The sequence below is a fragment of the Anomaloglossus baeobatrachus genome, chromosome 3 (assembly GCF_048569485.1).
Source record: "Anomaloglossus baeobatrachus isolate aAnoBae1 chromosome 3, aAnoBae1.hap1, whole genome shotgun sequence".
In the NCBI taxonomy this organism is placed as follows: Eukaryota; Metazoa; Chordata; class Amphibia; order Anura; family Aromobatidae; genus Anomaloglossus; species Anomaloglossus baeobatrachus.
In genome coordinates, this window is record NC_134355.1 from 569,894,081 (window position 1) to 569,908,931 (window position 14,851).

The 14,851-nt window shown below is 51.6% G+C and overlaps 1 protein-coding gene across 1 annotated transcript in view; it reads left to right on the forward strand.

The window, feature by feature from the left end:
- The first annotated feature begins 801 nt into the window (after window positions 1-801).
- Window positions 802-14,851, forward strand: part of COPB2 (coat protein complex I subunit beta 2) — a 78,699-nt gene continuing 64,649 nt past the window's right edge. The window contains exons 1-3 of the mRNA XM_075340930.1: window positions 802-904; window positions 6,958-7,095; window positions 7,207-7,293. Of these exons, the coding sequence (XP_075197045.1) occupies window positions 902-904; window positions 6,958-7,095; window positions 7,207-7,293 (228 nt within the window). The 5' untranslated portion in view covers window positions 802-901. The remainder of the gene's footprint in view (window positions 905-6,957; window positions 7,096-7,206; window positions 7,294-14,851) is intronic.

Genomic DNA, 14,851 nt, shown 5'->3' on the forward strand with positions numbered 1-14,851 from the left:
ACGGTGCGAATTCCTTAGGTGACATATACACACACACAAACATTCAGCTTTATATTTTAGATTTGCCTTTAGAACATCCGCAAAATTCTTGTACAGCAAATTCTATAAAGATAAAAATGCAGGAGGCCTGAACGACCATTATTCAGTCACCATCCGCCCCCGCCCCTCAATAAAGGCAGTGAAAAGCGGCAAAAGCATCATAACGACCCAATATGGTACCAAAAAACCCACTGATGGCACAAAAAGACCCCTATATGGCTCCACCGACGTAACATGCAAAAGGTACAGAAAAAGAGAAGGACCAGAACGCGTCGGTGTCACCGTGATGTCTCCGCAGAATCACATTCAGGTCACATTACTGCACAATGAGCACTACAGACACGACACCCCAGAGACACCCGCAGAATTACATTGTTTTTCCTCATATCACTAAAGTTGGATTGTTTTTCCCATATTTCAATATATTATAAGGTAAAATCAATGGCGTCATTCAGAACTAAAACTCGTCCTGCAACAAACAAGCCCTCACACGCCATGTCAGCGGGAACAAGGGTATGACAAGAGGAGGAAAAGATGAAAGCGCAAACACAAAACAAGTCCTTCATTATAGTTCTAGAACCATGGAGGCCAGGCTGTCCTGACTATATTAATTTCAGTCTAAAGTCCTCTACTACTATGGCCGTTATGGAGAAGCTACGACATCATTATGCCAGTCCCAATGTGGCTGTTCGCAGCCACGTCACACAAACACCTCACACCGCCAACCACAAGATGGCGGTACAACGCCAACGGGACTGATCTCAGCAGGCGGAAGTGGAAGGTTTGGAATCTCGCGAGATCTGCGATCGGTCCCGGAAGCTCCACGTCAGTCAGAGGGAGAGAGACCAGGGGAACCGGAGACATGGTGAGTGGGGCCCGGGAGCTACGGGAGGGAGCTGTGTATACCGAGTGTTTGTGTGCAGAGGGGACGTGCGAAATGGTACATCCCGCCCCCTCCTCATGAATGGGAGTTATTGTGTGCTGCAGCATGCTGGGACTTACAGTCCTCCAGTGTGATGATTTATGTCAGGTGATTGGCTGGCTGACAACTCTGCCATGCAGATATTACACTGGTTGTCAGAAAACTTTTGCAGACTGTCACTTATGACGGTGAGGCCTGGTGTATCCCAGTGTCACCTCCACCTGGGGACAAGAGCTGACAACCCTGCACAGAGCGGCGGTGGTGGCCATATAGGTTGTCACCGGTATGGTGCGATACAAGGTGTGCAACCTGGAGAGGAGACGCAAGGACTTCTGACAAGACGGAGGCCGGCGCTGTCTGCACCCCGGGCCATGTTCGCACGTCTGGCAAGATGGAGGCCGGCGCTGTCTGCACCCCGGGCCATGTTCGCACGTCTGGCAAGATGGAGGCCGGCGCTGTCTGCACCCCGGGCCATGTTCACACGTCTGGCAAGATGGAGGCCAGCCCTGTCTGCACCCCGGGCCATGTTCACACGTCTGGCAAGACGGAGGCCAGCGCTGTCTGCACCCCGGGCCGTGTTTGCACATCTGGCAAGATGGAGGCTGTTGCCGTCTGCATCACAGGCCGATCATTGGGAGCGTCAGGACAAGATGGAGGCCGGCGCTGCAATGTACTAATGATTGAAAGGAAAAGGGTGCATCCAGCCTCCGCAGAAGAAAAGAAAAATTGAGGGTTGTTCTATAAAACAATCCTATATTGGTACACGAAATATCTCAGAAACCCTGGCCTACATGTTTCAAGCGATACATGCTCTTAAAGGGAACATGTCACCACTTTTTTGGCCTATAAGCTGCGGCCACCACCGGGCTCTTATATACACCATTCTAACATGCTGTATATAAGAGCCCATAAAAAATTATATAAGCTCGGGCACACAATCAAGTATATAAGAGCCCAGGCCGCTGTGAGAACATAAAAAACACTTTATAATACTTGCCTAACGGTCGGCGGTGGGCCTTATGGGCGTCTCCGGTGCTGGCGCCTCCTCTTTCGGCCATCTTCGTCCTCTTTCTGAAGCCTGGGTGCATGACGCAGCTGCGTCATACACACTCGCCGGTCCTGCGCAGGCGCACTACAAAACTTTGATCTGCCCTGCTCAGGACCTGAATGCCGGCGAGTGTGAATGACTTAGGACGCATTATGCACTGCGGCTAGAGAAGATGGAGGACGAAGAAGGCCAAAAGAGGAGGCGCCGGACCACGGAGACGCCCACAAGGCCAACCGTGCGACCGTTAGGTACGTATTATAAAGTGTTTATGTTGTCACAGCGGCCTGAGCTCTTATATGCAGCATGTTAGGATACTGTATATAAGAGCAGTGGCGTAACTAGAGTTTGATGGGCCCTGGTGCAAAATTTGGACCAGGGCCCCCCTTTATGTACACCGACACTTAGGGTACGGGATAATGATGCTGACACTTGGCTTTTACCCACAGCACCCTGCTTTCCCATGATCTGATATCCATCTTATCCTCAGCACCCAGCTTTCCCATGCTCTGTCACACATCTTTCCCTCAGCACCCAGCTTTCCCATATCAGAGCATGGGAAAGCTGGGTGCTGAGAGATGTATAGCAGAGCATGGGAAAGCTGGGTGCTGAGGGAAAGAGCCTTCACACCTCAGCACAAAACATTCCCATCCCATACTTGTATCTTTGTCCCCCCTCGTACATAGTTCTCCAAATACTATAATGGCCCCCACATAGCCTTCCATATAGTATAAAGGGTCCCACATAACCGTTCATATATTAGAATGCACTTCCATAGTCCTCCATGTATTATAATACATTTTCCATAGTTCTCCATATTTTATACTGCACAACATAGTCCTCCCTGTTTTATAATGCACCCCCACAGACCATGTATAAACTAGCCTCCATAGTCCTCCATATATTATAATGTAGCCCCCATAGTCCTATATGTATTATAATGCAGCCCCATGAATCATATTGTATTATGCAGCCCCATACTCCTCCATGTATAATGCACCCCTATAGTCCATGTATAAGGTGTCCTTCATGTTTATTATGCAGTCCCATAGACCTCCATGTATCATGCAGCCAGCACCCCCAGGCCTCCATGTATCATGCAGCCAGCCCCCCAGGCCTCCACGTGTCATGCAGCCAGCTTGCCCCGGGGCCTCTACGTGTCATGCTGCTAGCCCAGCCCCCCAGCCCCACCAGGTGTCATGCAGCCAGCCCCCCAGGCCTCCATGTGTCATGCAGCCAGCCCCCCAGGCCTCCATGTGTCATGCAGCCAGCCCCACCAGGGCCTCTATGTGTCATGCAGCCAGCCCCACCAGGCCTCCATGTGTCATGCAGCCAGCCCCCCAGGCCTCCATGTGTCATGCAGCCAGCCCCACAGGCCTCTATGTGTCATGCAGCCAGCCCCACCAGGTGTCATGCAGCCAGACCCCCAGGCCTCTATGTGTCATGCAGCCAGCCCCACCAGGTGTCATGCAGCCAGCCCCCCAGGCCTCTATGTGTCATGCAGCCAGTCCCACCAGGTGTCATGCAGCCAGCTTGCCCCGGGGCCTCTACGTGTCATGCTGCCAGCCCCCCAGCCCCACCAGGTGTCATGCAGCCAGCCCCACCAGGTGTCATGCAGCCAGCCCCCCAGGCCTCCATGTGTCATGCAGCCAGCCCCCCAGGCCTCCATGTGTCATGCAGCCAGCCCCCCAGGCCTCCATGTGTCATGCAGCCAGCCCCCCAGGCCTCCATGTGTCATGCAGCCAGCCCCCCAGGCCTCAATGTGTCATGCAGCCAGCCCCCCAGGCCTCCATGTGTCATGCAGCCAGCCCCACAGGCCTCTATGTGTCATGCAGCCAGCCCCACCAGGTGTCATGCAGCCAGCCCCCCAGGCCTCCATGTGTCATGCAGCCAGCCCCCCCAGGGCCTCTATGTGTCATGCAGCCAGCCCCACCAGGTGTCATGCAGCCAGCCCCCCCAGGGCCTCTATGTGTCATGCAGCCAGCCCCACCAGGTGTCATGCAGCCAGACCCCCAGGCCTCCATGTGTCATGCAGCCAGCCCCCCAGGCCTCCATGTGTCATGCAGCCAGCCCCCCAGGCCTCCATGTGTCATGCAGCCAGCCCCACAGGCCTCTATGTGTCATGCAGCCAGCCCCACCAGGTGTCATGCAGCCAGCCCCCCAGGCCTCCATGTGTCATGCAGCCAGCCCCCCCAGGGCCTCTGTGTCATGCAGCCAGCCCCACCAGGTGTCATGCAGCCAGCCCCCCCAGGGCCTCTATGTGTCATGCAGCCAGCCCCACCAGGTGTCATGCAGCCAGACCCCCAGGCCTCTATGTGTCATGCAGCCAGCCCCACCAGGTGTCATGCAGCCAGCCCCCCAGGCCTCCATGTGTCATGCAACCAGCCCCCCCAGGCCTCCATGTGTCATGCAGCCAGTCCCACCAGGTGTCATGCAGCCAGCCCCCCCCCCCCAAGGGCCTCTGTGTCATGCAGCCAGCTTCCCCCAGGGCCTCTACGTGTCATGGAGCCAGCAAAATAACAAAAAACAAGTACAATACCTCTCTTCTCCTTCCGACCCCTGCGACCGCGGTAGTTACGCCCCTGCCCCCATATGTCACACACCCTGCTCCCCATACAGCCTGCATCCCTCCATATCACTCACACACACACTACACCCCCATATGTCACACACCCTGCCCCACATAACTCACCCTGCCTGTACCCCAAATTACCCCTCTCAAACACTCTGCACCCCTTCACATGCTTCTGTCGTAGTCTGCACTCACCCTGCAGCCCCTCCCCTCATGTCCCCTCTTTTCTCATTACCAGTCATGTGTCCAAAGTATCTTCTCCTGCTTTCTCCCCGGCATCCTGTGTCTCCTCCCACACAGTCACATGGGCATGACATCATCGCAGGTCCTGCAGGATGGATTCCGTCTGCCGTGCAGGAGCAGGTCAGGAGCAGGTCAGGAACGCCTGGTGGCCTCTCCAGGTCAGGGGCCCCTCTGCCCCCTGCAGACACTGGGCCCCCCTGACTCACAGGCCGGCCCCCTAACAGTCGCGCAGTCGGCCACTACACAGCGGCACTACACATAGGGGCCCGGCAGCCGGCTCTGCAGAGCGGCTGCCGGGCCCCTTTAACCCCGCGGGCCCGGTCGCAGTGGCGACCTCTGCGACCGCGGTCGTTACGCCCCTGTATAAGAGCCCGGTGGTGGTGGCCGCAGCTTATACACCATAAAAGTGGTGACAGGTTCCCTTTAATTTTTGCAAAGATTAATAGAATTATAATGGTATATACCAACATAATGTGAAAAGTTCTTCAATTAGAACAACCTCATCACCTCAAGTAGGATAATAATCAGCCTGGAGGACGCAGTGCAGACTGATAGAACGGCCTGGATCACAGACCTTTGGGAATCTATAATATAATGCTGAACATGTCCATCTGTCAGAACTGAAACCAAAAGAAAGACGTCCCGTGTGTGTATATACTGTATATTATATAACAAGCAAGATTTCTCAATGCGAGTATCACATGAGCCCTCCCCATTTCGTTTCCAGTGATATTTGCAGACACAGTGTCTTCAAGAAAATGGTGCCTGAGTTTTCGGTATGCACAAGTGCTTACTCTGGCGCCATTTTATTTAAGAATTCAACTACACCATGAACTTAGCACTGCGGATGCTCCGGTCATAGAGACAGCAACCGCAGCGCAAAATTTAAAGAAAGGGGAGGAATAAATTAAACAAAGCCCTCGCCCCAAAGTCCCTCCCCGATGCTAAATCCTCAACATCCAGGTGTAGAACGGGTTCAATAGCTAATATATATATATATATATATATGGCACAATTCCAAAAAGGAAAATTATTACAAAGATGGTGAAGACGTCATAAATCTACTATAAATATTGCTGAATGACTGCGTTCTATTAATATTCCAATAAGTCTGTCTTGTAATTCTAACCTTTTGGGACGCGAGTTTCCATCCATTGATCCAATAAGCTTCTGTATGTGGACCAGTCATCGCCCGAGTGGCCGGTTATCTCTATCTATCCCACAAATGACCATGCCTATCACATCACCCTGATGCAATTCCAAAAAATGGCGAGGCGCTGCCGTTGATGAACGTTTGCTGATGTTAGGATCACTTTTTGCTCCATTTATATGCTCAGACATGCGACTCTTTAGTTTTCGCGTCCTATAACCAAATGGTCTGTAATTTAAGCCCGCTTTACATGCTACAATATATCTTACGATGTGTCGGCGGGGTCACGTCGTAAGTGACGCACATCCGGCATCGTAAGTTACATTGTAGCATGTGCAGGTACGTGTGATTGCGATTGAACGTTAAACCGTTCATCGTATACACGTCGTTGAATCCTGATGAATTGCACATCAGCTTGTTCAATGTTCCCGAGGTAGCACACATTGCAGTGTGTGACACCCCGGGAACATTGAACAGATCTTACCTGCATCCCGCGGCTCCAGCCGGTAATGCGGAAGGAAAGAGGTGGGCGGGATCTCCGCCCCTCCGCTTCTATTGGCCGGCTGCCGCGTGACGTCGCTGTGACGCCAAACGTCCCTCCCACTCCAGGAAGTGGACGTTCACCGCCCACATCGAGGTCGAATGGACGGGTAAGTATGTGTGACGGGGGTGAATCGTTTGTGCGGCACATTCAACAAATTGAACGTGCCGCACATACGATGGGGGCGGGTACGGTCGCATACGATATAGTATGCGAAATCGTAACATGTAAAGCAGCCTTTACAAACACTAAATATAAATTGTGTGGTGCTACAATTCATAAAGGATTTTAATGTAAAAACCCAGGAATTGTCCGTGCCCCGCACCTTTACACAATTTCCGCTTGCACCGGGTGAGCCGATGTCTGGGTTTTTTCTGTCTTGATCTGCAGTGTAGTAATGCCTTATGTTGTTGATTGCCCTCTCTGCCTCATCTATTTTCTGCAGCCTCTGCGACTTGACATCAAGAGGAAGCTGACGGCTCGGTCCGACCGAGTAAAGAGCGTCGACCTGCACCCTACAGAGCCATGGATGCTGGCCAGTCTGTACAATGGCAGCGTGTGTGTATGGAATCACGAGACGCAGGTAATTTGATAGTACATATAATAATGTAATATAAAAGTACAACTCCTATGTAATGAATAAATAGATGTTCCACTATTTCGTGTCCATCAAAACCTGTTGTTATTTTTCCAGACCCTGGTGAAAACCTTTGAAGTATGTGATCTACCAGTCAGAGCAGCCAAGTTTGTGGCAAGAAAGAACTGGGTCGTCACCGGAGCCGTAAGTATACACCTATACATCCTCCTAGAGGAGACCATAGCATGGGTTTCTGAAACGCAACGGCTGAGAATAATGACTCTTGTAACATTCCCCAATACCTATTTACTTGCTAGCTACATTAACCTCTTAAGGAGTGAGCAATTTTTCATTTTTGTGTTTTTTTTTTTCTCTCCCTTTATTCCAAGAGCCATAACTTTTTTTTTTTTTAAAACATCTTTTTATTGAATTTTAACCGAATTTCTTTTACAATCTGCTCTTATACAAAGAGCATTTCATTGATGACATTATAATCAAAACAGTCCCGCATACCCCTCCCCCCGCTCTGCGTGCGACCAGAAGCAACTTAAAATGGTAACTTATGTAATTGGTATGTGTCCATTGAGCAGTTCAAGAAGGTACCAAGAGGTCTGTCCAAACTGAGATTTAAGTCTATCCTTAAGCACTGTAGCCAAGTTAGGTATAAATAAAGACCATGTTTCAAAGAAACGCTTAGTCAGCTTCTCCTTATTCGACAGTGCATCCAGCCAGTCCATTTTGAATATGAACATTAGTTTTGTTTGGATAAACGCTAGAGAGGGTGCTTCAGGATTTACCCAGAGATGTAGGATACTTTCTTTGTCGCTCCATTGGGAGACCCAGACAATCGGGTGTATAGCTTCTGCCTCCGGAGGCTACACAAAGTATTACACTTTAAAAAGTGTAACCCCTCCCCTCTGCCTATACACCCTCCCGTGCATCACGGGCCCATCAGTTTTTATGCTTTGTGTTGAAGGAGGCACACATTCACTCAAGCTCCACATTTTAGTCAGCAGCAGCTGCTGATTATATCGGATGGAAGAAAAGAGGGCCCCAGGGCCCCCGGCATGCTCCCTTCTCACCCCACTAAGTAGGCGGTGCTGTTAAGGTTGAGGTACCCATTGCGGGTACAAAGGCTGGAGCCACATGCCGTTTTCCTTCCCCATCCCTTAGAGGCTCTGGGAGAAGTGGGATCCTAACCGGTCATCCAGGCACTGGGACCGGGCTCCCTCCGCAGCCCCTGTGGGATTCTGACGGACAGGAGACTGAGTATCATCAGGGACAGGCCCTGCATCATAAAGGTACTCTGTGTCCCCTTGGGGACGGTGCATGGAGCACTTGGTCTCAGACGCTGCAGCGGCTGCTGTTTTTTGTGTCAGATCGGGCCGACCGCGCCTGCTTGCCGGCCGCGGTATTAAATTTAGTCCCCGGCTTTTGCGGCCTAGTGCATTAAACTCCCGCCCCCGGGCCTGCCAGTCAGGGGTAAGGGCGGGATGATCGGCCTGACGCCGACTGTGAGGGCTGGAGCATACTTTAGTGTCCTCCTCCCCCCTCACTCATCACTCTGGGGCACCAGATTCCCGCACTTTATTGATCACGCCCACGGCTCCCTCCTCCCCTTAGGACGCCGGCAGCCATGTTTTAATCACATTCTGCCGGTGGAGGACTTCTGGCTGCAGCTCTGGGAGACCCAAGGCTGGGAATTTGGTGGACACACACCGCTCTGGGCGGTCGGTAAGCCACACCGGTCACACGGTGCTGGTCCCCCTAGAGTGCCGAACTGTATATATATATATATATATATATATATATATATATATATATATATATATATATATATATATATATATATATATATATATATATATATATATATATATATATATATATATATATATATATAATATATATAATATTATATTTGTATACATTTTCTAGGTTCGGCCGCAGTGTTTAGCCTTTGGCTATATACCCTCAGTGATTACTCTCCTAGGAGAGAACAGCATGTCAGTCACAAGGAGCAAGGGTGCCAAGACACAGGGTTATTTTGCAACCTGTACCTCTTGTGCGGCTATGCTACCTGCAGGTTCCACCTACCCTCACTGTGAGCAATGCTCGGGCCCTGTGGCACTCGCTCAGCCGGAGCCTCGGGCACTGGTGGGACCCTCGGCCCAGGTAGAACCACCGGCCTCCCCTGTCCAGGCGGCAGGGACAGAGTTTGCAGTTTTAGCTGAGAAACTCTGAGTCACTTTCACAATCCATGGCTCAGTCTATGGACAAATGGTCTGCTAAGATACTAGAAGCCTTACAGTCCAGACCGGCCCTTACACATGCCCCGGGCACTGCGGGGTCATCGTCCCCAGGCCCCTCTCGGTCTGCGCCGCAGCATGCTCCTGGGGTGGGCCCTAGATATCACGTGGAGGACTCCGGCACGGACCGCAGTCCCAGACCGGCTAAGCAGGCTCGCTGGGAATCTTCCCCGACTTCATCACGCTGTTCGGGGTCTCAGCTTGAGGACTCTCTGGAGGATGAGGCAGAGGTCGCAGCCCAGGGCTCTGACCCTGACGTTGCTCTCAATCTTGATACACCTGAAGGGGACGCCATAGTAAATGACCTTATAGCGTCAATCAACCAGGTGCTAGATCTATCTCCCCCGCCTCTACCTGTGGAGGAGTCGGCTTCACAGCAGGAGAAACACCAGTTTAGGTTTCCCAAACGTACACGGAGTGCTTTTTTCGATCACTCTAACTTCAGAGATGCTGTCCAGAAGCACAGAGCTTTTCCGGACAAGCGCTTTTCTAAGCGCCTTAATGACACACTTTACCCCTTCCCCTCTGACGTAGTCAAGGGTTGGGCTCAATGTCCCAAGGTGGATCCTCCAGTCTCTAGACTGGCGGCTAGATCCATAGTAGCAGTGGCAGATGGTTCATCGCTCAAGGATGCCAATGATAGGCAAATAGAGCTCCTGATGAAATCCATCTATGAAGCCATAGGCGCGTCTTTTGCTCCGGCATTCGCAGCCGTATGGGCACTCCAAGCTATCTCAGCTTGTCTGTCTGAGATTAATGCGGTCACACGTACCTCTACTCCGCAGGTTGTGTCTTTGACTTCTCAGGCGTCGGCTTTTTCGTCCTACGTCATGAACGCCGTCCTGAACTCTGCGAGCCGTACAGCGGTAGCATCCGCCAATTCGGTGGCAGTCCGCAGGGCCATGTGGCTACGCGAATGGAAGGCAGACTCTGCTTCCAAGAAGTTCTTAACCGGTTTGCCATTTTCTGGCGACCGTTTGTTTGGCGAGCAATTGGACGAAATTATTAAACAATCCAAGGGAAAGGACTCGTCCTTACCCCAGTCCAAACCAAACAGACCTCAGCAACGAAAGATACAACCGAGGTTTCGGTCCTTTCGGCCCTCAGCCAGGTCCCATTCCTCCACGTCCAACAGACCACAGAAGGGCCAGAGGAACTCTGATGCATGGCGGTCTAAGTCACGTCCTAAAAAGACCGCCGGAGGAACCGCCCCTAAGGCGGCCTCCTCATGACTCTCGGATCCCCAAACAGCATCCTCGGTCGGTGGCAGGCTCTCCCGCTTTTGCGACGCCTGGTGGCCACATGTCCAAGACCGATGGGTGAGAGACATTCTGTCTCACGGTTACAGGATAGAGCTCAGCTCTCGTCCTCCGACTCGTTTCTTCAGAACATCTCCGCCCCCCGAGCGAGCCGATGCACTTTTTCAGGCGGTGAACACTCTGAAGGCAGAAGGAGTGGTGATCCCTGTTCCCCTTCAAGAATGTGGTCGCGGTTTTTACTCCAACTTGTTTGTGGTGCCAAAAAAGGACGGATCATTCCGTCCCGTTCTGGACCTCAAACTGCTCAACAGACACGTGAAAACCAGACGGTTCCGGATGGAATCTCTCCGCTCTGTCATCGCCTCGATGTCCCAAGGAGACTTCCTAGCATCAATCGACATCAGGGATGCTTATCTCCACGTGCCGATTGCAGCAGAGCATCAACGCTTCCTGCGTTTCGCCATCGGAGACGAACACCTTCAGTTCGTGGCACTGCCTTTCGGCCTGGCGACAGCCCCACGGGTCTTCACCAAGGTCATGGCAGCAGTGGTGGCGGTCCTACACTCTCAGGGCCACTCGGTGATCCCTTACTTAGACGATCTTCTAGTCAAGGCACCCTCCCGGGTGGCATGCCAACACAGCCTGAACACTGCTCTGGACACTCTCCAGAGGTTCGGGTGGATCATCAATTTCCCAAAGTCAAAATTGACACCGACCCAATCGCTGACTTACCTCGGGATGGAGTTTCATACTCTCTCAGCGATAGTGAAGCTACCGCTGGACAAACAGCGTTCACTACAGACAGGGGTGCAATCTCTCCTTCGAGCCCAGTCACACCCCTTGAGGCGCCTCATGCACTTCCTAGGGAAGATGGTGGCAGCAATGGAGGCAGTTCCTTTTGCGCAGTTTCATCTGCATCCACTTCAATGGGACATTCTCCGCAAATGGGACAGGAGGTCGACGTCCCTAGACAGGAACGTCTCTTTCACTGGCAGCCAAAACCTCTCTTCAGTGGTGGCTTCTTCCCACTTCTTTGTCGAAGGGAAAATCCTTCCTGCCCCCATCCTGGGCTGTGGTCACGACGGACGCGAGTCTGTCAGGGTGGGGAGCGGTCTTCCTCCACCACAGGGCTCAGGGAACCTGGACTCCGACAGAGTCCTCCCTTCAGATCAATGTTCTGGAGATAAGGGCAGTGTATCTAGCCCTAAAGGCGTTCCAGCGGTGGCTGGAGGGCAGGCAGATCCGAATTCAGTCGGACAACGCCACGGCGGTTGCGTACATCAACCACCAAGGCGGCACACGCAGTCGTCAAGCCTTCCAAGAAGTTCGGTGGATTCTGCTGTGGGCGGAAGCCACAGCCTCCACCATCTCCGCAGTTCACATCCCGGGCGTAGAAAACTGGGAAGCAGACTTTCTCAGTCGCCAGGGCATGGACGCAGGGGAATGGTCTCTTCACCCGGACGTGTTTCAAGAGATCTGTTGCCGCTGGGGAACGCCGGACGTCGACCTTATGGCGTCTCGGCACAACAACAAAGTCCCGGCATTCATGGCACGGTCTCAAGATCACAGAGCTCTGGCGGCAGACGCATTAGTTCAGGATTGGTCGCAGTTTCGACTGCCTTATGTATTTCTTCCTCTGGCACTGCTGCCCAGAGTGTTACGCAAGATCAGGTCCGACTGCCGCCGCGCCATCCTCATCGCCCCAGACTGGCCGAGGAGGTCGTGGTACCCGGATCTGTGGCATCTCACGGTGGGTCAACCGTGGGCACTCCCAGACCGACCAGACTTGCTGTCTCAAGGCCCTTTTTTCCATCTGAATTCTGCGGCCCTCAACCTGACTGTGTGGCCATTGAGTCCTGGCTCCTAGCGTCCTCAGGGTTATCTCAAGATGTCATCCTAGTGGCAGTCACATCACTTCGGAGAGTGTCTGAGCTAGCAGCGCTGTCATGCAAAGCCCCCTTCCTGGTGTTTCACCAGGATAAGGTGGTTCTGCGTCCGGTCCCGGAATATCTCCCTAAGGTGGTATCCCCTTTTCATCTCAATCAGGATATCTCCTTACCTTCTTTTTGCCCTCATCCAGTTCACCAATGTGAAAAGGATTTGCACTTGTTAGATCTCGTGAGAGCACTCAGGCTCTACATTTCTCGCACGGCGCCCCTGCGCCGTTCTGATGCGCTCTTGTCCTTGTCACTGGCCAGCGTAAGGGGTCGCAGGCTTCCAAGTCAACCTTGGCTCGGTGGATCAAGGAACCGATTCTTGAAGCCTACCGTTCGTCTGGGCTTCCGATTCCTTCAGGGCTGAAAGCCCATCCTACCAGAGCCGTAGGTGCGTCCTGGGCATTGCGGCACCAGGCTACGGCTCAGCAGGTGTGTCAGGCGGCTACCTGGTCGAGTCTGCACACTTTCACGAAACACTATCAGGTGCATGCCTATGCTTCGGCAGATGCCAGCCTAGGTAGGCGAGTCCTTCAGGCGGCGGTTGCCCACCTGTAAGAGGGGGCCGTTTCTCGGCTCTTTTTATCGAGGTATTCTTTTACCCACCCAGGGACTGCTTTTGGACGTCCCAATTGTCTGGGTCTCCCAATGGAGCGACAAAGAAGAAGGGAATTTTGTTTACTTACCGTAAATTCCTTTTCTTCTAGCTCCTATTGGGAGACCCAGCACCCGCCCCTGTTCCCTTCGGGCTGTTGTTCTTTTGTGTACACATGTTGTTCATGTTGAATTGTTCTTTGGTTCATGGTTTCAGTTCTCCGAACATCCTTCGGTTTGAATTTACCTTAGACCAATTTATAAGTTCCTCCTTCCTGCTTTGGCACCAAAACTGATGGGCCCGTGATGCACGGGAGGGTGTATAGGCAGAGGGGAGGGGTTACACTTTTTAAAGTGTAATACTTTGTGTGGCCTCCGGAGGCAGAAGCTATACACCCGATTGTCTGGGTCTCCCAATAGCAGCTAGAAGAAAAGGAATTTACGGTAAGTAAACAAAATTCCCTTCTTTCCTAGTGGCCGAAGCCCAAATAGTTAACATTGCCCTGGTACCTCTCGGAAGACTTTGTTGAGCCTCCTCCAACATGTTAAAAATCGCCCTCTGTGGTGTCAGAGCAAACTGAATATTGTAAGACTGAGTGAACGCTTCTCCATACTCCCTGTATCTGAACACAGTCCCATAAGTGGTGAAACAGGTCAGTGTCTCTTATGCCACATTTAGAACAAGAGTATAAGGCATTTGTGTCCATTTTTGATTGAATTTTTGGAGTAATATATGCTCTATGTAGAATCATCAAGGCCATATCTGTGTAGCTACTGGACGACAGAAATTTACGTTGCAACAGCGTGGCTTGTAAAAAATCCTTTACCTCGAACTCTGGCATGTCTACCTTACATTTTGCTGGACCTGTTGTTTTCCCCTCCCATGTCCAAACTTTACGCAACATTGAATAAACCTGACTAGTCGAGGACGCCTGGCTTCTTGCCCTCCTAAGAAAGTTATCCACACTTCCTCCAAGATCTCCCTTTGGCTTGTCAAAAAGATATTTTTGTGCCAAGCTACGCGCCTGAAGAAAAAGAAAAGGCTGACCCACAAAAGCTGGAAATCGGTGTGCCGCCTTCTCGTAAGAAAGCAACGACCAATCAGGCTCCATTAGATCTGCAGCATAAGCACAACCCTGCATTGACAATGTTTCATAAATCCTCGGAGGGCGACCCTGGAGGAATCTCGGATTTCCAATAAAGGGTTGAAATGGGGAACTTGAAGTGTTAATTTTACCAAGTTTCCTCACCTTCCTCCACGTTAGTATAGTATGCCATAGTGTTGGATGATCCCTAACCTCACTCGGTATTTCCTCGTTCCCTAAATGCAGCAATGCTGTTAACGAGACTTGTGAACATAGCTGTTGTTCCAATTGTACATTGGCAAAGTGAGATACTCCTCACACCCAGTCCACCACATATCTAAAATTTGCTGCTAGATTATATCTGCCCAGATCTGGAAGATTTATGCCCCCTGCCCCTTTTGGTAATTGAAGCTTGATTAAGCTGATCCTAGTACGCCCCTTGTGCCCCCAAATGAATTTTCCAAAGGATGAATTTAGTAGCTTAATATCTGATTTGCGTAGAAGCAACGGGAGAGTCTGAAATAAGAACATTATTTTGGGGAATGCTACCATTTTAATTAAGTGACATCGGCCCGAAAAGG